The following is a 26,568-nucleotide window of genomic DNA, read 5'->3' as shown; positions in this document are numbered from 1 at the left end:
TTAATTTAAAAAAATTTAAGTTTAAGGGCAAGCATAACCACTACTTTAGAGAGAATGGAGACATTAGCAAGTAAAATATATGAAAGAGCTAGTTGGAAAGGAACCAAGAGTGGAGTAGAATGTGCGGCCATCAGCTGCTAAAGGGTGCTGGGTGTTAATGGAGGGCGGAGCAGGAAGAAAAGTCAGACCTGGCAAAAAGATCATTTTCCCTCCATATCTTTTCTGAGGTAATATTAGGTAAACTGAGACCCGGACCAGAGGGCTCAATTATATCCATAGTCATCTTTATTCTGAATTAACCATTTATCAAGAGTGCACCTGAAAAGAGTAGAAAAAAATAAAGGAGCCCATCAAAAAAAGTTCCCTGGCAAATGGGAGGGAGAGCATGATGTTAGGAGCCCTGTTTGGGGAAGGAAATGTTGTCCAGGTCATGGATGCCATTTTTGTCAATGATTCGAACACTGAAGGTTGGCAGATTCAGGATGAAGCGTTTCTGGAGCTGCAGAGAGACATGGAGGAAATCAGTCAACAAATAATTACTAACTATGTGCCAGGCTCTGTTCTAGACACTGGGGATACAAGCAAACAAAAATCCCTGCTTTTGTAGAACTGAAATTCTATTGGAGGCAGCTGGCAGTAGGGCACTAGTACTCTAGTGGTAGAGGGTACCAAACAGTAGCTGGAGGATCACTGAGAGGCAGGGAGGTTGAAATGGGAGATGCCGCTAAAAGCCTGTCTCTGGTCAGTCAGCTGATGAAAGAATGAGACAATCCAGTGTTCTGTTCCCCACAGTCTGTTACCCATCAGTCTGGTAAACACAGACGTCTCTCTTAAAATGTCTCAAGATAATAAGCTAACAAAACGTGATTGCCCTCAGAACAAAGCAGAGGCCAGGAGCAGTGGCTCAGGCCTGTAATTGGGAGGTTGAGGTGTGAGAATATCTTGAGCCCAGGAGTTCAAGACCAGCCTAGGCAACATAGCAAGACCCCATCTCTTAAAAACAAAATAATGAGGTGGGTGTGGTGGTGCCTGTCTGTAGTCTCAGCTACTTGGGAGGATCGCTTGAGTTCCAGAAGTCCAGGCTGCAGCGAGCTATGATGGTGCCACGGCACTCCACTCCAGCCTTGGTGACAAAGCAAGACCCTATTTAAAAAAAAAAAAAAGGGGGAGGGGGGAATGGGGTAGGCACTGTGGACTGAAACCAAAAGGCTTGTGTAAGAGGCAAACTGACATTACTCCCAATGCTTCTGCTCTTATCTTCCTACTCTCTTACTAAACCATGAGTTCAAGTTCATCCTTAAGCCACAGGAACAGTAAAAGAATGAAAAAACTAATGTGGCTGGCTTTTGACCTCCCCATCCTCCATCCATACCCAAAGCCTTAGACTCTAAGGAGAAATATTAGAAAGGGTGTGTTCTGTAATCTTGGCCTCACAAACCAAAGTCTACTCTCGCCTTCTGCCCAAAGCTTCCTAGTTGCTTTCTTTCTATGGCCTTCCTGAATTCTTAGGGAAGGCTTTCTCTCCAGATTACAAAGACTCATGCACTATTAAGGGAGCAGGCAGTATGGCAATTCCAGGTGGCACAAGAACAGAGCAGGTATAAAGTCTAGGGCAGGGCCGGGCGTGGTGGCAGCTCACGCCTGTAATTCCAGCGTTTTGGGAGGTTGAGGCAGGCGGATCACCTGAGGTCAGGAGTGGCCAACGTGGTGAAACTCTGTCACTACTAAAAATACAAAAAATTAGCCGGGTATGGTGGTGGGCACCTGTAATCCCTGCTACTCAGAAGGCTAAGGCAAGAGAATTCCTTGAACCCAGAGGCGGAGGTTGCAGTGAGCTGAAATTGTGCCACTGCACTCCAGCCTGGGCAACAAGAGCGAAATTCTGTCTCAAATTAAAAAAAAGTTCAGGGCAGAAGTTTTTCAAGTACAGCCTCAGTACTTGATGCAAACCTGTACTTTGCTACCACCTGCAGCAAAATCACCTACAATTGCCAGTTAAAGCAGAGCTTCCCAGTTTGTACCTCAGAACAGTGGAATCAGAATTGAGGGTTGGGCAGAGATGACAATCTGTTTTAACAAGTTTCCCAGGTAACACTTATACACACTACAATTTGAGAACCACTGGTTTGGATAAACCAGAAAGAATTAAATTATAAAGCTGACATTGAGGAGGTAATCTGTGAGAGAAAAATGAGCTTGCTACCCACACCAAACTCTATCCCTGGTAGCAACTTCACATCTGGTTAGTGGGTATGTATTACACCTTCTGGCAAAAATCAGAAAAAATATAACCGAGGAACAGGAACAACACTGGCAAACAGAGACACAAACATTCCTTTCAGGATCCCATGGGAACTACTCACCTCCTCCAGACATTTCCTAAGAAGCTCCACTGCCCTCTCACGTGAGATAGCTGGAAGAGAACACAGAGACCAAGCATTTCGGTGCTGTCATTAAATCCAACTCTCAGCAGCTTTTGATTAAGTTTCAAATCTTAATCAAAGCTGACTTCTTCAGGCCTGAGTGCCACACAAATGGCAAAGGCAAAAAATGCTTTGCCTTCTAGTCTGCAACCAACTTACTCCACATGCAGCTGGGGGTGCCCCAGACCCAGTGCTCCAGCAGCTACAAGCCATTGCAAATTGATTTGCTACACTGAGGGTAAGCATGAAGGAATTCTGCCTCCCCTGGCCAGGGCCCGCCTCTGAAGAAGTCCAGCAGCCTGTCTCTCTTTATCATAACCCACCCCTTTCACTCCCCCATAGTCCAGGGTTTAAATCAATTCCATCTGCCCTAGTCAGCTGCAAATCAGGGAAAGAGAGGACAGGGTCAGAATTTCAGCCTTGTTTTCCCAGCTGGGTCTCTGTTTAACAATGGGAAGAGAATTCATAGGATGGGGCTAAGACTTTGCCAAAACAGGAGCCAAAGGAACTGTCTGTGGGCATGGCAAACTGGGATGACATGTTATGCACTCGGGCTTCAGGGGTGGCTAGTGATTATTCTGGTGGGCAAATCAGCTGAATTACTGACAGATGCCAAATCAAGAAAGTCACTGGGAGGCCAGGCTAATTCTTTTCAGGATGTGGCCTGGAGCTCTAGTGTGGCTAAGGTTGAGCGAGAGGGCAGCACCAAAGAAGAATGAACATGCCAGATTCTTATGATACTGACAGTGAAGAATGGAATGTAAGGAGAGAAGTGGTTATCTGTGCTTCATCTACAGTCTGTAAAAGCTAAGAATTCCAAAGTACCCATTGCCCACAGAGGCTAAAGTTGAGGTTAGGATTGGGGTCAGAAGATGGAACTTAGTACAAAAACATCCCTGTGTCTGGGAAGTCCTAACCAGAGCACTTAGGCAAGAGGAGGAAATAAAGAGTACCCAAATTGGAAAGCAGGAAGTCAAATGTCCCCATTTGCAGGTGACATGATCTTCTATACAGAAAAACCTAGGGGTATTACCTTGTGTTGGCCGGGCGCGGTGGCTCAAGCCTGTAATCCCAGCACTTTGGGAGGCCGAGATGGGCGGATCACGAGGTCAGGAGATCGAGACCATCCTGGCTAACACAGTGAAACCCCGTCTCTACTAAAAAATACAAAAAAAAAAACTAGCCGGGCGAGGTGGCGGGCGCCTGTAGTCCCAGCTACTCGGGAGGCTGAGGCAGGAGAATGGCGTAAACCCGGGAGGCGGAGCTTGCAGTGAGCTGAGATCCGGCCACTGCACTCCAGCCTGGGCGACAGCGCGAGACTCCCTCTCAAAAAAAAAAAAAAAAAAAAAAAAAGAAAAACCTAAAGACCCTACCAGAAAACTCTTACATCTGATAAATAAATTCCATAAAGTTGCAGGATACAAAATTAATATACAAAAACCAGTGTTTCTATACACAAAGTAGCTGAAAAAGAAATCAAGAAGGCAATCCCATTTACAATAGATACAAAAATCAAAGAAACTCAAATACCTAGGAAGAAATTTAACCAAGGAGGTGAAAGACCTCTATAACGAAAACTATAAAACACTGATGAAGTAAGTTTAAGAGGATACAAATGAAATGGAAATATACCTCATGCTCATGGATCAGAAGAATTAATATTATTAAGATGACAACACTACCCAAAGAAATTTATATATTCAATGCAATCCTATCAAAACACCAATGACATGCCTCACAGAATTAGGGAAAAAATCCTAAGATTTGTATGGAACCACAAAAGACTCTGAATAGCTAAAGCAATCCTGAGCAAAAAGAACAAATCTAGTAGTTGATACCACTACCACACTTCAAAATATACCACAAAGTTGTAGTAACCAAAACAGCATGCTACTGGCATAAAAATAGACACACAGACCAATTAAACAGAATAGAGAAATTAAGAAATTAAGCCACATATCTACATTTGACTTTTGATGAAGGTACCAAGAACACTCATTGGGGAAAGGACAGTCTCTTCAATAAATGGTGCTAGAAAAACTGGATATCCATACACAGAAGAATAAAACCAGACCCTCACCTCTTACCCTATACAAAATTCAACTCAAAATGGATCAAAGACCTCAATTTAAGACCCAAAACTAGAAGAAAACACAGGGGAAAAGCCTCAGGACATTGATCTGGAAAAAGATTTTATGAATAATCTCATGAACACAGGCAATAAAAGCAAAAATAAACAAATGGGATTATATCAAACTAAAAAATGCTTCTGCATAGCAAAGGAAACAATTGAGTGAAAAGGCAACTACAGAATGGGAGAAAATACATGCAAACTACTCATCCAACAGGGAGTTAACATCCAGAAAATATAAGGAACTGAAATAGCTCAATAGAGAACAAAAATGCAATTAAAAAATGGGCATATGATCTCAAAAGACATTTCACAAGACATACAAATGGCCTACAAGTATATGGGAAAAAAATGCTCAACATCACTAATCATCACAGAAATGCAAATCACAACTACAATGAGGTAACAACATCTCATCCCAGTTAGGAATAGCTATTATCAAAAAGACAAAAAATAACAAATGCTGGCAAGAATGTAGAGAAAAGGAAATTCTTTACACACTGTTGGTGGGAATGCAAACTAGTATAGCCACTAGGAAGAATAGTATGTTGGTCCCTCAAAAAACTACAAATAGAACTACCATATGATCTGGCAATCCCACAACTGGGAATTTATCCAAAAGAAAGGAAACCATTATATTGGATGAAATCACTATATCACTGGGGAAATACTGCACCCCAGTGTTTACTGCAACACTATTCACAATAGCCAAGATATGGAATCCTGGTGTCTGAGAACAGATCAATGGATACAGAAAATGTGGTAGATATACACCATGAAATACTATTCATCCATAAAAAAGGAAATCCTGTCATTCAATATGAATGGAACTGGAGGATATTCTGTTAAATGAAATAAGCCAGGAACAAAGTTAAAACACTGCACGTTCTCACTCATATGTGGAAGCTAAAAAAGCTGATCTCATAGAAGTAAAAAGTAGAATAGAGGATACTAGAGGCTGAGAAATCCTCTGCAAGGGATGGGGGACATTTGTTAAAAGATACAAAATTGGCCGGGCACAGTGGCTCACTCTTGTAATTCCAACACTTTGGGAGGGCAAGGCAGGTGGATCACTTGAAGTCAGGAGTTCTAGACCAGCCAGACAAACATGGTGAAACCCTGTCTCTACAAAAAATACAAAAACTAGCCAGGTGTGGTGGTACATGCCTGTAATCCCAGCTACTTGGGAGGCTGAGGTACGAGAATCACTTGAACCTGGGAGGTGGAGGTTGCTGTGAGCCGAGATCACTCCACTGCACTCCAGCCTGGGTGACAGAGGGAGACTCTGTCTCAAACCAAAAAAAAAAAAAAAGATACAAAATTATGGCTAGACAGAGGAATAAGCTGTACTGTACTGTTCTATACCACTGTAAAATGACTATGGCTCACAATATATAGTTTCAAATAGCTACAAGGAGGATACTAAATGTTCCCAACACAAAATGATAAATGTTTGAGATGATTGATATGCCAACTACCCTGATCTGTTTACATGTATTGAAACACCATGATGTACTCTATGAATATATGTACAATTATTATTTGTCAATTACAAAATAAAATTTTTAAAAAGCATCCCTGTATCGGAAGTTTTGCCAAGCTGACGCTTTATGGACAAGCAGAGAGACAGCTTTTTCTTTCAAGAGGGGGCAGCCATTGGGTGACAACCAAAGGAAGGTTCAGATTTGTAGCCTTAGAAAGCTTTGATGTTTAAGCAAAGAAACCTTCAGCTGACATGCTAGGGACCTGTTCATCCTCGCAAGTTCAAAACAAATATACAGCTACTTGCTTTACCCACTCATCCTTTACTGAGATGCCAATAAGCATCTAGGCAAAGCAAAATAAGTGAAAAAACTTGAACTCTTAGAACTGAAGAACTTTAGAACCCAATAAAAATGTTTTATTCACTATGACATCTATTCCAAACCTCCTTCGAAACAAAACCCAGCTCTAGAGATACGTACTATCTCATTTTGCCTGGCAAAAAATGGGACTTACATCAGCTTTTGGAAGACCGACAGAAGAGTGCAGCTTCCAGAGGGGGACCTGCTTGTGCTTCTTAGGATCCATCCTATTCAAGCCCTGCCACCCAACTCCAAGGGTGGACAAACCTGGGAAGCAGCTGAGGGCAGGGCTCTGCCACTGCTCCCTCCCTAGAGTGTTAATACTTACTTGGTGTGTAGTATCGGTCTAGGATACTGAGAGTCAGGAAGGCACCATAGCCATGGGCTGCAAAAGGGGCCTTGGCCAAGGCTGCAAGGTAGTCCATGTAATAGAGCGCTGGCCCTTCATGCTCATCATAGCCAGCCAGGAGGAGGTTCACATGATATGGGGTCTGCAAAGAAAAGATACGGTAAAGTGATAACTAAAACAGAACACCAACATCTCTTCCCATGGCAAATGAGAATATTCTGACTCTTGATGAGAAAGAAAATATTAGCAGCAACTGAGTAAATCACAATGAAGTAAAAATGTCGGGAAATCTAGAGGACCTGGAGTATGGTAACAGGCCAAGGGATATCGGCTTGTTCTCTTCGAACAGAAGGGCATTTGGAGCACTTTAGGTATATGAAAAAGCTGCCATCTTCTTAAAGTCCATGGATGAGAACCTGTATAAAAGCACTTCTTCAAAAGTATTTGATAGCAAAACAGAGTGACTATAGTTAATAATAGTTTAACTGTATATTTTAAAATAACTAAAAGAGTATAATTGGATTGTTTGTCACACAAAGGAGGAATGATTGAGGTGAGAGATATCCCATTTACCCTGATGTGATTATGACACATTTTATGCCTGTATCAAAATATCCCATATACCCAATAAATATATACACTTACTATGAACGCACAAAAATTTAAAACAAAAAAAAAATTTTTTAAGCACTGGAAAGGCAAAGCATAGGTGCTCTTTTGTCATTCCTAATTGTTGAAACCAATAAACAATTCTGAGAGTGCCAGGCCACGGACTGAAAAAAGCAGATGCTCCAACCACATCAAATGAAATAAACAAACTCAGTCTGGGCATCTGGACCAATCCCAAATGGTAAACTGTACGCCCACTACTAAAAAAACAACTTATAGCTGGGTACAGTAGCTCAGAGGTATAATCCCAGCACTTTGGGAAGCTGAGGTGGCAGGCTTGCTTGAGCCCAGGAGTTTGAGACCAGCCTAGGTAACATAGTGGGACTTTGTTTCTACCAAAACACTAAAAAATTAGCTGGGCATGATGGCGCACACCTGTGGTCCCAGCTACTCAGGAGGCTAAGGTGGGAGGATCACTTGAGCCAAGAAGGTCAAGCCTACCGTGAGCCGTGATTGTGCCACTGAACTCCAGCCTGGGTTCAAAAAACAAGAGAGAGAGAAAAGAAACAACTCATGGGGTGGGAGGGATAGTAAGTCTCAAATATTTAAGTCAAATCATCAGACTTAACTGAAAAGTAATTTTGAGACAAATAAAAAGCAATAAAAAATAATTATAACTTGGATTTATAGGTATCCTTTCTTTGTATTACCTGCAAATCTAAAAACATGAGTTTTATAGAGAACCGTGACCGAGTCTGCGTTGCTCTTCATCTCCAAATGGATGATTATTTTTTTCTACACCAGCTGCGCCATTTACCATGTTAAATTCAGTCTGTCTATGCCCCCAGGCATCAGGGGTGGGACTTCGATTTTATATGGCTTTCTTTTTCTCTGCAGGATGTGTTTCTCCTCTTGCATTTACTTCAGCGGGGAGTACGCAGGCCTTGCCCATGGATATGTCCTCATCCCTAAATTTGTGTATGTATTTAATTAAACACACAGTAAGTGAGACACCTCATTATGAAGCATGAAGTGTAATAGCTAATGGTCCTAAAAGTGGCACTTAACATTCTTTGAACACTGATTAACACGGCCACTTGGCAGCCTTAAAAAACTCATGGTTTTTGCTTTTTTGCGGGGAAGGAGTTGGGAGGGAGGGGAGTAACAGGATTTTGTTCTGTTGCCCAGGCTGGAGTGCAGTGGTGCAATCATAGCTCACTGCAGCCTCAAACTCCTAGGCTCAGGCGAATTTCCCACCTCAGCCTCCTGAGCAGCTAGGACTATAGGCACCTACCACCATGCCCTGCTAATTTATTATATTTTTTTAAGAGATGAGGTCTTGGCTGGGCACGGTGGCTCACACCTGTAATCCCAGCATTTTGGGAGGCCGAGGCAGGCAGCTTACTTGAGGTTAGGAGTTTGAGACCCGCCTGGCCAACATGGTGAAACCTTGTCTCTACTAAAAATACAAAAATCAGCCAGGCGTGGTGGCACGAGCCTGTAATCCCAGCTACTTTGGAGGCTGAGGCATGAGAATCACTTGAACCTGGGAGGCAGAGGCTGCAGTGAGCCAAGATGGTGCCATTGCACCACTCTAGCCTGGGCAATAGAGCAAGACTCTATCTCCAAAATAAAATAAAAAAAAGAAATAAAAAGAAAGATGGGGTCTCACTATGTTGCCCAGGCTGGTCTTCAACTTCTAGGCTCAAGCAATCCTTCCACCTTGGCCTCCCAAAGTGCTGGGATGACAGTCTTGAGCCATCGTGCCTAGCAGGAAACTCATGTTATATACTTAATTGGAATTCTAAGCCAGCTGTGCTAAGTAGGAAGGGTTCCTAACATCACCTGGAGATTACAGAGTGGTCCTCACCTCCAAATAAGTTTCTGTTTTAGTGATAAGACAGTGGGTAGTCCCAGAGAGAAATAAGTTGACCAGCAGTCAAGACTTCTGAGAAGATCATTATCTACCTATCGTATTTCCCAAAGAGTAGTGTGCTGCACTCTGCCAAGCTCTGGAATTCTCTGTGCATTCTGAGTACCTTCTTAGTAAATCTGACCTTAGGCAAAAAACTTAATTCCTATGAGCTTCTGGGTTTTTTTTAACATGTAAAACTGGGTTAATTAATCTTTCTCCTTTCTATCTTCTAGGGAATATAATGAGAAAAAATAATAATGGTAAAGCATCCCAAACTCTGGAAGAAAAGATGCTACCAAAAGTCCTACTATATTAACTACATCCCAGTCTGTTTTTGAAAGCTTATCATTTTAAACAACAACAAACCTGCTTTAATTAGCTCCAGATTTTAACAATGCTATTAGTTATATATAAGTGTGAAAACAGTACTGCAAAATCTGGCAGACATAGAATATCTTGGTGTTCTTACAGTTTAAATTAGAAGACAGAACGAGGGAGGGAGAGGCAGAATAGCAAAGAGAAACTGGTTTCCCTCCCCAAGAGAATTAATAATACAGTCTTTTACCTATCACAAAGTAAGTTAAATCTTTTTGCTAAGAGGATAAACTCTACTCTTCTCTACTAACTAGCCAGAACACTCGCTGTATAGTTAGCCAAGACAATTTCATCAAGTTGCAATGGTATATTAAGTATTCCCCCAGATACTCAGAGGCCTTAACAAGCAGAACCCAGATGTTTTGTCTTCAATGAAGATCCTGTCCATACTATGAGATTCAATTGTTTAGAACAATATGTTATTTAAAATCCACTACCAGAAAATTCTAGATGAAAAAGGATGTCAACAGAATTCCAGAAGCAAACTGCATCACTTAATTGGTCTATATAGTATCATTTACTCATGCTTAGGCATCTGACGCACACGTACACTTACCAAAGTTGGTATTCAGAAGCTACAACTCCTGGTATTGAAGATAACTCACAAATTATTGTGTGACTTTGAATTATCAACTTTTGCATGTGTGAGATGCTTAAGCATAAATAAATGGTGTTATCTAGACTAATTAAATCAATACATCTGTGCAACAACTTGCAGTTTGTGAAATTCTTCTGACAATGCTCCACCAAAGATCTCTGGCTTGGCTGGGCACGCCTGTAATCCCAGCACTTTGGGAGGCCAGGGTAGGAGGATTGCTTGAGCCTAAGAGTTCAAGACCAGCGTAGGTAAGATGGCAAGACCCTGTCTTGATGGGGGAAAAAAAAAGCTAGGTGAGGTGGCTATTTGGGAGGCTGAGGCAGGAGGATCCTTAAGCCCCGGCATACAGTGAACTATGATGCCCCCACTGCACTCCAGCCTGACTGGCAACAGAGTAAGACCCTATTTCTACCAAATAGAAAGAAAAGTCACTAAACAAATGTGAGAAAGCAGTAAGTGCTACTTCTGAGAAGTGGTTCAAGTTCAAGTCAACTGCCAGCATCTCCATGAATGTACATTTATTGTTGTTTTTTGCTAGGCTTGGGTTCTTCTCTTTCTACCTCCCTCTAGACACAGGGAGCTAAGTAAAGAAAAGCTTAGGATACAGGCTAGGCATTCAGAATTGAACAAAGAAGGGACCAATAGCATAAATAAATAAAGAGTTGGACTGTGACTTTAGAAAAGTTAGTCATTTAATCTCTCTGAATTTTAATTTCTCATTTAAAACACGGGATGATCCCTACTACCAAAGGGCTGCTACAGTGAGGATTCCAAAAGATAATGCATGTGGATAATAAGTGTAATGCCCGAAACAGTAAAGACTCTATAAACAATGCAAGTATCAGGAGAAGCCCAATTACTTCTGGCACTGAGATATGAGGGAAATTCCTATGTGTCTTCATAAAGGGATATGGAGGGATGTTAGTGCCCAGCACAGTGCCTGACACATGGCAGAAAAGCAGTAAATGAGTTTCCTCCTCTCTCATTCCTGGGACTCTTTCCAGAGGCCCTAAGGTAATGCTGTTCAGTGTCACAAGCATTTGTACTGGACACTTAGAGCATCCCTACTTCATGGTCAACCCTCCCTAACCATGTCATTTCTTCCCTTGTAAATATGTCTATCCTGAGTGGTAAAGCTACTTTCTAGACACTTTTTCATCAGTTCCCTTTGTTCCCCATGATCAATATTACATACTTAAGGATTTGCCTAATTATTCTGGGGAAATGAAAACATTAATCAATAATGAGAGCACTGCCGGGGATCCTCTTTACAAAGAATCTCTTACAAAGTAATCCTTTGCAAAGATCACCAAGAATCTTTTAAAATGAAATCTCTATTCTGTACATGATATAATCTAGCCTTTGGTTGTCTCCACTACTCTAATTGTTTAGATAGTAAGTCTAAGTAGTAAGACAAAGTTATGAGGTCCCCGAGGGGAAGAACTGTAACATACAAGACTAGGCTTCTTCCACAGCATAAGCTAAGACTGAACATTATATATAGTACTGAATTAACCTAAACATCCAAACATTCATTCAAGTGAACCCAAACATTTAGCTAAGATACTCTCTACCCAAAGGCCTTGGCAATCACCATCGATGGTCTGCAATGCAAACACCAACATGTTTAAAGTTGTGTCTAATTGATATACAAAGAAAATATTTTAAATGAACCATCCTGGGACTCAAAATGAATTTTAGCTTCTAGCATGAGGTACCACCAAAATTTTGCCTCTTAATAGAAGGCAGTGAGGGTAGGGTGAGGACAAAACTAGACAAATGTATCTTTTCCTCCTTTAATGAGTATGTGATATGAGTTTATTTTTTCACAGTGAAGTGCATTTAGGTCATTTTGAGATTTCTTCATCTATACAATAAGGATAATAAAAGTACCCATCATTATAAGGTTGTGGTAAGGTTTAGATAAATACATGTAAAGTGCTCAGTGCAATGCCTGATAAATTGTAATAATGCAGATTGACTATTACCACAACACTACCACCACCACTCTTAGGATTTGACTGCATTATCAACAGATTTGACTAGATAGTAAGATCAAGAAGTGGGCTACAGAGAGCCAATAAAATTGTCCAGCTTTTGTTGGTTACTAAAAGATCAAATTTAAGAAGAGAGGGGAAATGGCCAATAAGCACATCTCTTATGTACTTCTTTCTGAGACTGAAATAGACTTCTTACGTACCTCTGAGCAACTGAGCCCTGCAGAACTGAGCTCAGTGCCACTTTAGACTCTTGTATATTTGGGGGTGGGGGTGTGCACTGCACACATGCAAACTTTATTTAAGTTAGATGAAGTGTTTCCTTCCCTCCAACTCTTGTGCATATGACTCCTTGTATATTCCCTCTCTTATGAAAAAGAAACACTGTAGTAAAATTAAGAGTGTGAAATTCCATAAATTTTACAGCTAAAGAGAACAGTTGTGATAAATACACTGAAACAACAAAATCAGCGACAAGAGTCTGGGCGGTGACAAGCAGCGGTGTGACATCTGGCGGAAGCTAAAGTCACAGCAAGGGGGAGAGAGGTGGGCGTGAGGAAGCATCCTGCCAAGCGTGGACACAGAAAAAGAGAGGAATTGACAGTCTTCCTTTGGAGCCAGGCCAGCCTTTGCCACCTCTAATTGAATGGGACGACACTGCTATGAGTGAGGTGCTTTGGAGAATGGTGCAATTTCTTTTTTGATGTGTTGCACCTTGGAATGCTAAGCAGTGAGTGAGGCATACCTTCATTCCTAGCAGGTCAGTAATTTGGAAGAAGATACAGAACCGCCAATGAGACAAATGAGTTTGTCTAGAGATGAATGTTTTCATAAACAGACTTCTAAATATACTAAACAGAGACTGGACTTTGAAAGGAACAGTACATCTGCTATTTCTTTTAGTCCAGGGGATTGTCAAAACTGCCTAAAATTCCATCTTTAGCACTGAGAGGATTTCATGAAAATGCAGTTTACAGACTTGGATGGGATAGAAAACCTCAACTAGTTTACCCAGTATTCCTTTTACCAATGTGAGGATTAAACTTCAAAGAGGAAACAGTAACTTGCCCTAAACCACATAGGTAATTAGCATCAAGAGTCAGGTCCAGAATTCAGGCCTCCCAACTGCAAGTCCTATATGCTTTTCCAGGAAATCATGCTGCCTCCACAAAATGGAAATTAGTGTAAAAATATGATTTGGTATGTAAATGCCAGTTACACACTCAAATATTTCAGAATGCACTATTTTGCATACTAGCATGTATTGCTGTCTATTTCACTTATCACATCTTTACATGACCAATAACATTTTAAGGATTTTGTTTGTTTATTTTGGGAGACAAGGTCTTGCTATTTTGCTCAAGTGAGTGCAGTGGCTATCCACAGGCGCAGTCATAGCACACTATAGCCTCAAACTCCTGGGCTCAAGGGAATCCTTCTACCTTAGCTTCCCAAGTAGCTGGGACTATAGGTGGGTGTCTCCATATATGCCTAATATTTTAAGTTTTAAAAGGGCAAATTTAATATCATACAATTATGACTCCTTTACAGGGTCTAAAACTATGTAGTAGTTCAATAAATACCCATGATGATAGATTACCAACACCTTAACTGCTTTGCCAATCCCCAATTTTTCAATTTCACTAATAAATAAAATGAATCAATTGTTATTTCTTACACCAATGTTCTGAACTCTAGACTTTGTTTGCAATAACCAACAAAATTCACTAGCTATCTTTTTTGGGTGGGTTTGGTGGTGTAATTTTAAAATCTCAATTTCCATTTTGCCATTTTAAAGAAGGACTTCATATGTGAATTGGAATCCCCTATTTCAAACACTTAAAAAAATCTCAAAGATTTCAGCAACTTCCAATTATTGTGACCTAGTACCTTTCCTAGCTCTAAAAGACTATGGTTCTATGGATGGGGAATCGGGTGGAGAACGACCTATCCTTAATGCCTAAGCAATATGGAATCATTTATACTTTTGTTGTTGTTGTTGTTTTGAGACAGTTTTGTTCTGTTGCCCAGGCTAGAGTATAGTGGCACGATCTCGGCTCACTGCAACCTCTGCCTCCCGGGTTCAAGTGATTCTCCTGCCTCAGCCTCTGGAGTAGCTGGGATAACAGGTACACGCCACCACACCCAGCTAATTTTGTATTTTTAGTAGAGATGGGGTTTCACCATGATGGCCTGGCTGGTCTTGAACTCCTGACCTCAAGTGATCCATCCACCTCGGCCTCCCAAAGTGCTAGGATTACAGATGTGACCCACCACGCCCGGCCTTGTACCCTGACTTTAATCCTCTTGGCTATATTCCTTTTTAAGGAAACCCATGTGTAGATTCAATCTCTTTTAGCCTTAAGTAAAAAATACGCAGTTTATAAAAGGCTTCAACCAAATTCCATGAGTTCCCTGGGACCACAACATAGAATAATTATGAAATGGGTAGATGCCCCAACTAACATCATTTCCACATTTGGAATGTGAATAAGTTCAATAAATGTTTACTTAGCATTTATTACACGAGAAGCATCGTGCCACATGATGAAGATGGGAGTCTGGATCTGAAAGGCACTCACAAGGTAGATGTGGGTAGGAAGGACTCCAGACAGAGGAAACAGTGTATGTGAAGACAAAGAAACAGAGAGGAATATGGAATGTATGGATACTGGTGAACATGGGACACATACACCTGGAGAATTAGGTGACTTCAGCAGGAAGTAGAGAGAGAAACTGGGATGATACTGTTATTGGCCTCCTAGACTAAAGAATATTTACATTAGTATGTAAACCATAGAGCAGCCAGTGAAAATTTGCCACTTCCATCCCTCTGCTGATCCAAGCCTTTTTTCATGACATAGCACATTGGTTAATTGGTGCCAAGGAACCCTGATGTCTCAAATTGATATTCCACCAGTCCCAGCCACTTTCCCTGCTTCTCTTTAACAGAAGACTTTTAGAAAGGAAATACAAACAGATTGCCATTTTAGGATGGTAACTGACAATTATATGGAAGATAGACTGGGATTAAGACTGAGAGGAAGCGGGGATGGTTAGAGGATCTACAATAGTCTACTCTAGACAGACGATGAGGATCAAACTAAGTAAAAAGTAGAGGGGGCAGAGAGAGAGGAATGAAATATGAGATATATTTAGAAGGTAGAAATGATGGAACTTCGCAACTAGTAGAAGTGAGGGAGAAAGAAGAGTTAGGACTCTCGATAAGGGGGACAGTGGCAGTGCAAATGAAAAGAGCTGAAATTGGACCTAATGAGCTTAAGCAGAGCTGTCCAAAGACAGATGGGAAGAGAAAACAGTGTATAACCCAGGTCATGAGACCGAATGAAGAGCCAGCCAGTGAAGAGGTTTCATTCATATGAACACATACACTCTCACACTCGCACATGGAAGACAGTAAAGAAAATGATTACAACAGGACACTATGGCAAAGGTATACCTATGTTGTCATAAGAAATTGAGGGTGACATATGTGGTGGGGGGTGGGGGAGCAGGGTGGGGAGCAAATACAGAAAAAACTTCCCTGATAAATGCTGAGTTTAACTGGCACTGAAGAGTTAGCCATGTAGGGGATGTTGGTACATTCAAAGGAGAAGACTAGCAAAGTGCTGGAGTGGCAAAAGCAGAGATGCAAGAGAGAACCCAGGGCCGGTTAGAGTCTTGTTATCTACAGTGGCCACTTAGAGTGGAGAAGGTATGGAATTGGAAGTTGAAAACAATTTTCTCTTAATCTTGTGACGGAAAAAAAGTACAAATGTAAACTGATCAAAATCAGAATACTATAGTGAGCTTCACAAAAAAAAGTTCAACACCTGACTTTCTTGTTCTCTCCTGTTCCAAACGCATTTATTTTTTGTAGCACTAAAAAACAAACTGGCCCACGTTAATAAATTCTCATACTAAATTGGGAAATAAGGAGGCAAGTGTGCCTCAAACAAAGCAAACCTTTCATTTTCAGAGGACCAAGATGAAATAAAAGAAACACTGTTCTGAAAATGAGAGTGTCTAACCAATTTTTTCCTTTTTTCTTCCTTGCCTTAGGTCATTCTCCGAAAGTATATTTGGTATACCTGTTTGATGCTGGCAGATCCAAAATAAAAACATAAAAATTGTCTTTGTTTTCCTTTAATAACAATTAGCTCATGTTCACATGTTTTTGCTTAATACACTGGTAAAAACTCATATAATGGTTGAGTTCTTGAACTTAAGTTCAGGAATGTTACTGTATTTACAATCCAATATTTTAAACTTTAAAAGAAAAACATCTTTTAAATTACTACTTGGATAAACTCTGCTTTTAAATGCCATAAGTCATATAAGATAGGCATGTACTTTTGTGACAAAGCAATGAAAATCAAATGTGGCTTTATCGTCTTACAGTTGTGTTACTTGAGATAGGCCACTGGGAGCCTCGAGTGCCCCATCTGTAATGTGGAGGACAGTACTGCTTGCTTGACAGAGCTGTGAGGAATTAAGGTACTCATTTGTGTTAAAGTTCCTGGAAGAAGACTTGCTAAGTAGTAGGTGCCCAATAAATGTGAATTTTACAACCAAAAAAATTTAAATATTGTGTATATTTCAATTTTTAACTAAATTAGATTTTAAAGGTCTCCTCGGTAATTCCAAAGTTACCATAAATTTTACTTCTCTAAAGCTATCAATGACTCCAAGTTTCATTGGTTTTCCTACTACAGTTGTAACTTATCGTAATTAGAAGTTTAGAAATTTAATGAGTTGAAATGCAACATGGCACAGATGCCTTATTATACCAAATAGTTAACACAGTATTTGTTTTCTACATTAATTTTACTTGCTAATCAAAAATACTGCTTCCCCCCAAATAACATCAAAATAAAATTGCTGATTGTGCAATGATAAAACCAACACCATGCTTGCAACAAGGCCACTTGAATTCCTTTTTTTCATGAGCTGGCAGTTTCTAGGAAAATTTAAGATTCCATATACCGTTAAGTTAGTTTTTAAAAACCTCAAATGCAGAAGCCATGCTTTGCTACAGGCTTGCACACTATAAGGCATATATTAAGTTGTACATGCTAAGCTTGTCCACGAATATCTAATCTATGAATTCTGAACATCAAAGCTGATTCATCTCTCTGAGCTAATAAATCATATGGTCTTCTGGAAAAGAGTATTTAGGACTATACATGATGGTATATGTTTTCAGATGTCCATAGAGTACTAAGGAAATTCTGAGGAAAAGACTATTGAGGAGCCCTTCTATTAGAACAGTGTTCCCCACTAGCACCCCAGGTCCAACCAAAGTTACTGCTACAGCTTTAACTGACATGGAAGTCCCCCATTGGTCTCCCCACTTCCTTCATTCTTTCCCCGAATGCTCCATCAAAGAACAGCCAACGAACTAATGATCTTACCAATCTCATCTGATCATGCTAACCCCCTTAGCCAACAGGCTTTCAGAAAGACCCACTGCTTGTATTTATTTATTTATTTAGAGACAGAGTCTCGCTCTGTCACCCAGGTTAGAGTGCAGTGGCACAATCTTGGCTCATTAAAACCTCTGCCTCCTGGGTTCAAGCGATTCTCCTGCCTTGGCCTTCCGAGTACCTGGGACTACAGACACCTGTCACCATGCCCAGCTAATTTTTGTATTTTTAGTAGATATGGGATTTCACCATGTTGCCCAGGCTGGTCTCGAACTCCTGGCCTCAGGTGATCCACCTGCCTCGGCCTCCCAAAGTGCTGGGATTACAGGTGTGAGCCACTGTGCCCTGCTGACTTTAGATTATCAATTTTATGTATGTAGTATAAAATAAATAAATAAATAAATTTACGTTTGTTTTTAATCAGTAGAGCCCTATTTTGTACACAGAATCCCATGACAGATAAACTTATGAGGAGGCCCAGAGAAGTATTTATCCCTGCCCTGACTATTGTTAACAGATTACTGTTAACCTAACCTAAAATACTCTCAAACACCTTGGTCTGTGCTTTCAGTTTGCCCTTTTGTTTCATCTCTGCCTTCATGACAGCAAGTCCTTTGAGGCTCAGGTTAGGTTCTGTGCTCCCAGAGTATCCCGTGTATATGGCTATCTCAGCACTTGTCACTCTGCAGTGCAATTGACAGTTTACTTCTCCATTTCCCCATCTGAAGGCCCACATTGAGGTGTGCACCTTTGTTTCCTCAGCCCCAAGGACAAGGCAGGCTGGAGACTGGCTGAATGAAAATCAGCAGGTATGGAACATCCTGGCTGTAAGAAACCACATCCATCAGGAAGCATCAGAAAAGGAAGTGTAGAATTCTGCTGGATCATTTCAGTTTACAAAGACTCAGAGACTATTATCTCCTTTCTTCTTTCCAATCTAGTTAATCCTATTTGCTCTGTTGTCTATATTCAAAAGTAATGGTAAAGCTGGACCCCCTTTTTTTTATTTTTAGGTTAAAAATATGCTTTCCTGCCCTTTTAGTCTTCCTTTTCATTTTCTTATATCTTTTTATGAAATAACACATACACATAAAAGTGCATAAAATAGGTCAAGCGCAGTGGCTCATCCAGCACTTTGGGAGGCCGAGGCGAGTGGATCACGAGGTCAGGAGCCTGGCCAACATGATGAAACCCCATCTCCACTAAAAATACAAAAATTAGCCAGGTGTGGTGGCGGGCGCCTGTAGTCCCAGCTACTCAGGAAGCTGAGGCAGGAGAACTGCTTAAACCCAGGAGGCAGAGGATGCAGTGAGCCTAGATAGTACCACTGCACTCCAGCCTGGGCGACAAAGTGAGACTATGTCTCAAAAAGAAGGAAAAAAACACACAAAATATACATGGTATAGCTAATGAACATAGTAAATATACATGTAACTCAGCTCAAGAAACAGAAAAAATCAACCTTTCCCCTTGTGAAAAGCCTTCCAACTGCCCTTCATTTTAGATAACTGTTTTTTGGGAGAGAGTCAAGAAAACCCCATGAGGTTGTTGGGATCAGCCCCTAAATTCATATTCCTACATGATCTTGGGCCAGGGCAGGTAAAAAGAGGCAACAAGATGCCAGGATATTGTATGTGTTTTTATCTGTGAGTATGTGTGAGGGCATGCCCACATAAAAGTGATTTTTTTTTTTTTTTTTTGAGACGGAGTCTCGCTCTGTTGCCCAGGCTGGAGTGCAGTGGCCGGATCTCGGCTCGCTGCAAGCTCCGCCTCCTGGGTTTACGCCATTCTCCTGCCTCAGCCTCCCGAGCAGCTGGGACTACAGGCGCCCGCCACCTCGCCCGGCTAGTTTTTTTGTATTTTTTAGTAGAGACGGGGTTTCACTGTGTTAGCCAGGATGGTCTCGATCTCCTGACCTCATGATCCACCCGTCTCGGCCTCCCAAAGTGCTGGGATTACAGGCTTGAGCCACTGCACCCGGCCATAAAAGTGATTTAAAGCAATCTTAAAAGTTGGGGGTAAATCTGCACTTCTAATAGTAAACATTTGAAAAGCAAAAGCACATTCTTACTAAGCAGACACAGCACTCTCCTGCTTTAGGCTTAAACCAAACCTTAATAGGAAACCACAAATTTTTAAGACACAAGTATTAAAACAACACAAATCTAGACCAAGCACATAAACTGCTTCATTCCCATTGTGGATAGATGCTTTAAGTGAAAAGTTGGTATTATGGGGCTGCAAAATTCCAGCCATCCAACAGGCTTATTCCATTCAATGAGAACAGGGGTTCTCTGTGCTTGCAGCAGGCATCCAACAGGGTAGCACATATATGTTCTCTGAGTGAGAAAGCAACACCTTCTCACATATAACCCCCTGAAGAGAGACAGGGAAGGGGAGGGGGAGGACTTTACACCTGCAAACTCCTAACTCTATCAGCTAGGGCTGGGAAAAACAGCACGTTAAAAAAGAAAAAAGAAAAAAAAATTTTTCTGATAAAGCCAGTAACTTTCAAAGAATCTTCCCAAGTTATTTTTTTTTTTAGGAGCCTGGTAAGTGTAATGATTCAACAGCCAGTCTTTTGTCTTCCTAACGGACTTAGTCAAGCCCTAACAAATGCATAAGCATACTGCTTAAAAGGGCAGCTGTCAGAATGCTTACTCCTCCTAGTAGAAAAACACTATAAGCACAAAGTATTGTCATATTAATTGAGACACCTCAGCTTCAAGGCACATCTGTCTCTGGGCCTTTGGATAATCAAAATGACCACCAAAAATAGAACAGCGGTATCTCCAACGGGGCCAACATGAGCCAACCCCAATCCTAAGAGACTTCTGTGAGATGTGACCTGGGATATACATATGTTTTGCAGAACCAAACTGAATATCCATCTAAATGTAATCATTTGTTTCCAGTTTTTAACTTTATGTCCTGTTAAGGCTGGGAGACAAAAGTAATGAACGGACATATAACTCTTGGCCTACAGTGAAAATTCACAGTTAGCTCACTAGCTGACTAAGGTTTGCTAAAAGGTCTGCTGCTTGCACTGAAAGTCCAGGAGCTGCATAATGAACATCTTGGTTTTGGTTTTTGTTTTGTATTTTTGAATTTCCCCATCACCAAAAGTAAGCTGGCTCTGTCAGGATGCCCAGGCTGTGTGGCAGCGGTGTCAAAGGCTGCCACTTGCTCCAAGGCACTGCCATCTGCAGCAGCACAACATTTTGTCTCCGGAAAATAAACACATCTGCCTTTGCCAGTGTCCTCCCACTGTGCCGCCCATCTGGAGCAGGTGAGCTGAAGGCAAGCCTCGGCATGGGTGAGACCGGGGCAAGTAGAGAAGATGAGGCCTCAAGGGAGATGGCACATGGAGGGAGAAGGCAGTGCTGCGTCATGTCACATCCTGCTAACCACATGTGCCAAAAAGCATGTGAAACTACCCTTGTTAGTGATATTTCAATCACATGTAACAAATGGTTGGTAGTGTACAGGGGACAAGACTTGCAAAGTCAGGGTTTCACCTGGGCCATCTGTTCACATGACCTCACTGATACCAATAAACAGATGATGTCTTTGTGCCAGCCACCTAAGGAATGAGAAGAATAATTCTCATGGTCAGAATAGAAGGCTCAAAGCAACAGGATTCTTCTAGGACAGGAGCACGCTATACATGCCTAGTACTAATCAGATCAAACACCCTTGAATTAAGGCCAGAGTGTGGGGATAAGCTTCGGTCACAGCTGGAAATGACTAAGACCTGAAATCCTTTCCTACATATTCTTTCCCTTTCACTAAAAATAATAATAATAATAATAATAATAATAGTAATAATAATAATTCAAGTCTGGTTATGGCCTTGACATGAGATTTTTAAATCACGCTATTTGGGGGCTAGAAGAAAGCCTAAAAACCATCCAATCAAATGCTTGCTTTCTCCCAAGGTTTTCAATTAACTCACAGCAGAGTTAGTATTAAACCTCCTGTTGCAGGGCTCTTTGGTGGTAAGGGAACAGTGGTAGCACCTTTTCAAATAAAACTTTACCTAGAATTCCTATCTATCAAATAGATAAAAGTTGAGTTGAGCTATATGAAGCAGAGCTAAAGTGCTCTGCTTCATATACTCCTGGCCGGGTACAGTGGCTCACACCTGTAATCCCAGCACTTTGGGAGGCTGAGGTAGGCAGATCACTTGAGGTCAGGAGCTTGAGACCAGCCTGGTCAACATGGTGAAATCTCATCTCTACTAAAAATACAAAAATTAGCCAGGCATGGTGATGCGTGCTTGTAATCCCAGCTACTCAGGAGGCTGACGCAGGAGAATTGCTCGAACTCAGGAGGTGGAGGTTGCAGTGAGCAGAGATTGCACCACTGCATTCCAGACTGGGTGAGAGAGCAAGACTCTGTCTCAGGGGAAAAAAAAAAAAAAAAAAAAAACAGGCACGGTGGCTCATGCCTGTAATCCCAGCGGTTTGGGAGACTGAGGCAGGTGGACCACGAGGTCAGGAGTTCAAGACCAACCTGGCCAGTATGTTGAAACCCCGACTCTACTAAAAATACACAAATTAGCCAGGCATGATGGTGCGCGCCTGTAGTCCCAGTTCTTTGGGAGGATGAGGCAGAAGAATCACTTAAATTCGGGAGATGGAGGTTGCAGTGTGCTGAGATCATGCCACTGCACTCCAGCCTGGGCAACAGAGTCAGACTCCATCTCAAAAAAAAAAAAAAAAAAAAAAAAGGCGTTGCACACTGGTCTTCTTTGGTGAGTATCCTGAAGCAGCTTCAAAGAATAAAGTTTGAAAACCACACCACCAGGCTGGGTATCTTTTCAACTCATTATTTCTACTGTTTACTTGCTAAGCATTTACAAGTAAATAGATAAAAAAGATAAATTACCAAAGGCTTATGAAACACTTCAGAAAAAGTTATATGAAAACTCTTTGGCCAGTGTGGCAGTGAAACCCGAAGATTACATATCATGGAGGCCAGCATCCTACTCTAAGCCTTGCCACAAAATTTCACGTTCCCAAGGACACCAGATTTGCCTGGTTTATACCTGTCTCTCTATCTGTTAAATGGAGATAATTTTAGGGCATTCAGATGGGCTACACCAAATATGCCACATAATTCATTTTAAGTAAGAAATAGCCCCATAACTCATCATCCTCTGACATTAGTCAAACTGTAAGGAGAATTTGAGCAAAGCAAGCCTTCTTTTTTTTTTTTTTTTTTTGAGACAGAGTATTGCTCTGTCACCCAGGCTGGAGTGCAGTGGCACGATCTCGGCTCACTGCAACCTCCACCTTCTGGGTTCAAGCCATTCTCCTGCCTCAGCCTCCTGAGTAACTGGGATTACAGGTGTGTGCCACCACGTCTGGCTAATTATTTGTATTTTTAGTAGACAGGGGTTTCACCATGTTGGCCAGGCTGGTCTTGAACTCCTGGGTTCAAGTGATCTGTCCATCTCGACCTCCCAAAGTGCTGGGATTACAGGCATGAGCCACTGTGCCTGGCCTAAGCAAGCAAGCCTTGAGCATAGTATAAGCCCTTTTTCTGCTCTTTGGGGTCTAACCAACAAGAAGAAACCATCTTAAATGTACATATGCATTTAAATAAACAACTAAAATGAAGGCTTCTGAATTTTTCCCCCATCTGTCTTTTTTCGTCTTCTGATGATTTCATGCCTTTAATTCCTATACGAATTAACATCCATTTATTAAGAATACTTCTTCCGGTATTCCATTTATTAAGAATTTCCTTCCAGTGTATAAATGCATAATTAACATTCTCAGCAGAATATGTAGACCTAGCTGCATGACACTTATGCAGCAAACACTTATTGAAAATGTACAATGGACATATATTCATAAGTTATCTATATAATACTATGCACAATTTTGACATTTTAACAAAACTGAACATTTCATGTTCCCCTAAATGCACAAACATATTGGTACATTAGTCCACTAATTAATAAAGAAGATAGCATGAAATAGTTTGATATTTGAAGATGGAATCTTAACTTACCCTTTAACATACTATATATATGTTATGGAAACATATATAAGAGAAATACTTAACATCCTCGTAAGTAAAATGGGGATAACACACATCTTATGGTGTCATAATAAGGATACTTAACAACAGATACATATCTAAGTATTTAGAATAGCACTGTCCAAGAGAACTTCTGTGATGATGGATATGTTCCATATCTGCGATGTTCAATACAGTAGCTATGGCTACTGGGTACCTGAAATTTGGCTGTGACTGAGGAACGGAATTTTTTTTTTAAGAAATAAAAGTTGATTTAGCATTCAGGTAAAGTCCACCAGGAGATTTTCCTCCAGAAACTGAATTTTAAATTTTATTTACTTTTAATTAACTTAAATTTAAATAGCCCCATATGGCTAGTTGGTTACCATACTGGACTGTGTAGATCTAGAAAAATCTTAGCACACAATATATGTACAATGTTATTTTACTTCTATTTTCCCTATCGATACCAGCATGGTGGCTTTGTGCCTGTAGTTCCAGCTACTTGGGAGGCTGAAGTGGGAATAGTGTTTGAGCCTGGAAGGTTGAGGCTACAGTGAGCTGTGATTGTGCCACCTCTTAGGTGACAGAGCGAGAACCCATCTCCAGGAAAAAAAAAAAAAAAAAAAAGCACAACAAATTATACCTCATGAAAAACTAACTTATTCACCAAACAGCAATCACAGCATAAAAACAAAAGTGACTGGGCATAGTGGCTCATATCTGCAATCCCAGCACTTTGGGAAGCCGAAGTGGGAGGACTGCTTGAGCCCAGGAGTTCGGGACCAGCCTGGCAACATGAAGAAACCCCATCTCTACAAAAAATTAGCCAGGCATAGGGGCATGCACCTGTAGTCCCAGCTGCCAGGGAGGCTGAGGTGGGAGGATCATCTGGGCCTGCAAGGTCAAGGGGCTGCAGTGAGCTGTGATCATACCACTGCACTCCAGCCTAGACGACAGAGTGAGATCCTGTCTCAAAACAAAAGTGATTAATCAGTTATATATGTGCTAAGAGCTTTGCATTATTATCTCATTTAATCTTCATAATAACTTTTTGAAGTTGGTAAGCAGGGAAATTAAGCTTAGAATTTGTCCAAAGGCATCCAGCTAGTAAATCAGTAAGCAAATATTCAAACCCAGGTAGTCCAATTCCAGAGACTATGCTCTTAACCATAATGCTAAATTGCCTACATTTTAATGAACCAGTTTATGCAAGATTCATTATATACTCGGTGGTAGTAAAAGTCCACCAAACCAAACAACCACACATACACAGAGCAAATTAGAAATCAAACAATTTGAGCTACAGACACAAAAGTTATACATGGTAACTGGCTGACCCAAAATGAGTCACATCTGCCAACTGGTATGACCACGTAAATATACCAAATTTGGTGACTTTGCACTTATTAGGAACACTGACAAATTATCATCTCTCTTCCCAGAATAAAATGACTAAAATATAAATCCATATTTTAGAACTAAGAATCTACTTTGATAAGGAGATGGGGGAGCAGAGATTGGACCTAATGGAGAAGCTCAGGCAGAAGTAGTCAATATTTACCAGAGCCCCATGTCACTGTCTACAAGGGATATTTGTTAAGACATCAAACATTTCTGCTAGGAGAAGATTAAACCAGATTCACTGCATTTGCATGAAGCACACCGCTATTCTTATCTCAATTCCAAAAAGGAGCTTAATTTACTTAATGTCTGCAATATTTATGACACAGTATTTATTGTGCCCAAAGCTGGAATTCTTATCCCGGTTCTGCCTGATAAGTCAGAGGAACACTGTACACGGCAAATCATAGAATGCTGAACACCACAGGAACTTCTGGGTGACAGAAAAGCTAATATCTGACCCATTTTCTTTTCTTAAGGAGGAGTGAAGAAAAGACCACTTGGTGACAATGATTTTCTTGGAAGAGAAAAATAAATAAATAAATATTATTATTATTATTATTATTTTTCTAAGAAAAGACTACTGATCTTTCATCCAGGTCAAAACAATGTATGTAAATTTGCCTCCTCTCAATCCTACATGTCTCTAGTTTCTCTTCAAACTTCATGATCCCTCAGATCATACAAGCTCTGGGTCAAAGCTAGCACAGAGAGGTACTATTTATTGAGAAATTATCAGTCCAAGATTATTAAGCACTAGAAAATAAACTGCTTTATAGACCTGTAGTAAGTAACTTTTAAAAAAGTAACTTGTCATTTTAAGCAAGTACAGATGAAAACTCAAACCATAGTAAAAACATGAATAGCACCAGTGTTCTAGAAATACTACTGAAGAACTAAAGGCAGAATAGTCAAATAATTATGGCGCCATTATTTTAGCTTTGTCTGACCTGCTGTGTGACCTGGAGCTAATCCCTTTGCCACTTTATGCCTTTCACTTCATCTCAGTGATAGAGAATTAACTACTATCTTTCTCAGTGGAATAGTGAGTAGATTAAATTATTAAGCAAAATGCTTTGGGCAAAAGTCATATGAATGTTAAATATTATTATTTACAAGCATTCATTTTCCTGGCAGTCCTGTGGGGTTAGGAAGTTATCTCCATTTCATAGATGAGTAAACAGGCACAGGGGGTGAGGTCACATATTAAGGCTCTATTTATTTAGTCCCTGTGGGAAGGGAATAACGCACACCTTTAGCAACCATATGAACTTTCCTAGCACATCCGACACAATCTTTAATGCATTCAATCCTTAACTTAGTGTTGCATCTTTCAACATGCTGTTGATGAAATTGAGACAGCTCTAGAATGGCAACAAGGCTAGAATAAGCAAGGAGGAACAATGCTGTATGCTTTGGGAAAAAGTCATAGAAAAACACAGGTAAGTATGCCAGATACAGCAGCTC

At 40.8% G+C, this 26,568-nt stretch overlaps 1 protein-coding gene across 1 annotated transcript in view; it reads right to left on the bottom strand.

Moving 5' to 3' along the window:
- Window positions 1-263: 263 nt before the first annotated feature.
- PSMB2 (proteasome 20S subunit beta 2) overlaps window positions 264-26,568 on the bottom strand; it is a 37,908-nt gene continuing 11,603 nt past the window's right edge. The window contains exons 4-6 of the mRNA XM_007979439.3: window positions 6,727-6,889; window positions 2,364-2,413; window positions 264-499 (exon numbers count right to left, since the gene is read on the bottom strand). Of these exons, the coding sequence (XP_007977630.1) occupies window positions 392-499; window positions 2,364-2,413; window positions 6,727-6,889 (321 nt within the window). The 3' untranslated portion in view covers window positions 264-391. The remainder of the gene's footprint in view (window positions 500-2,363; window positions 2,414-6,726; window positions 6,890-26,568) is intronic.

This window comes from Chlorocebus sabaeus, chromosome 20, assembly GCF_047675955.1.
Source record: "Chlorocebus sabaeus isolate Y175 chromosome 20, mChlSab1.0.hap1, whole genome shotgun sequence".
NCBI lineage: Eukaryota > Metazoa > Chordata > Mammalia > Primates > Cercopithecidae > Chlorocebus > Chlorocebus sabaeus.
The sequence above is the reverse complement of the archived record's forward strand: the minus strand, read 5'-3'. Positions and strand labels throughout refer to the sequence as shown.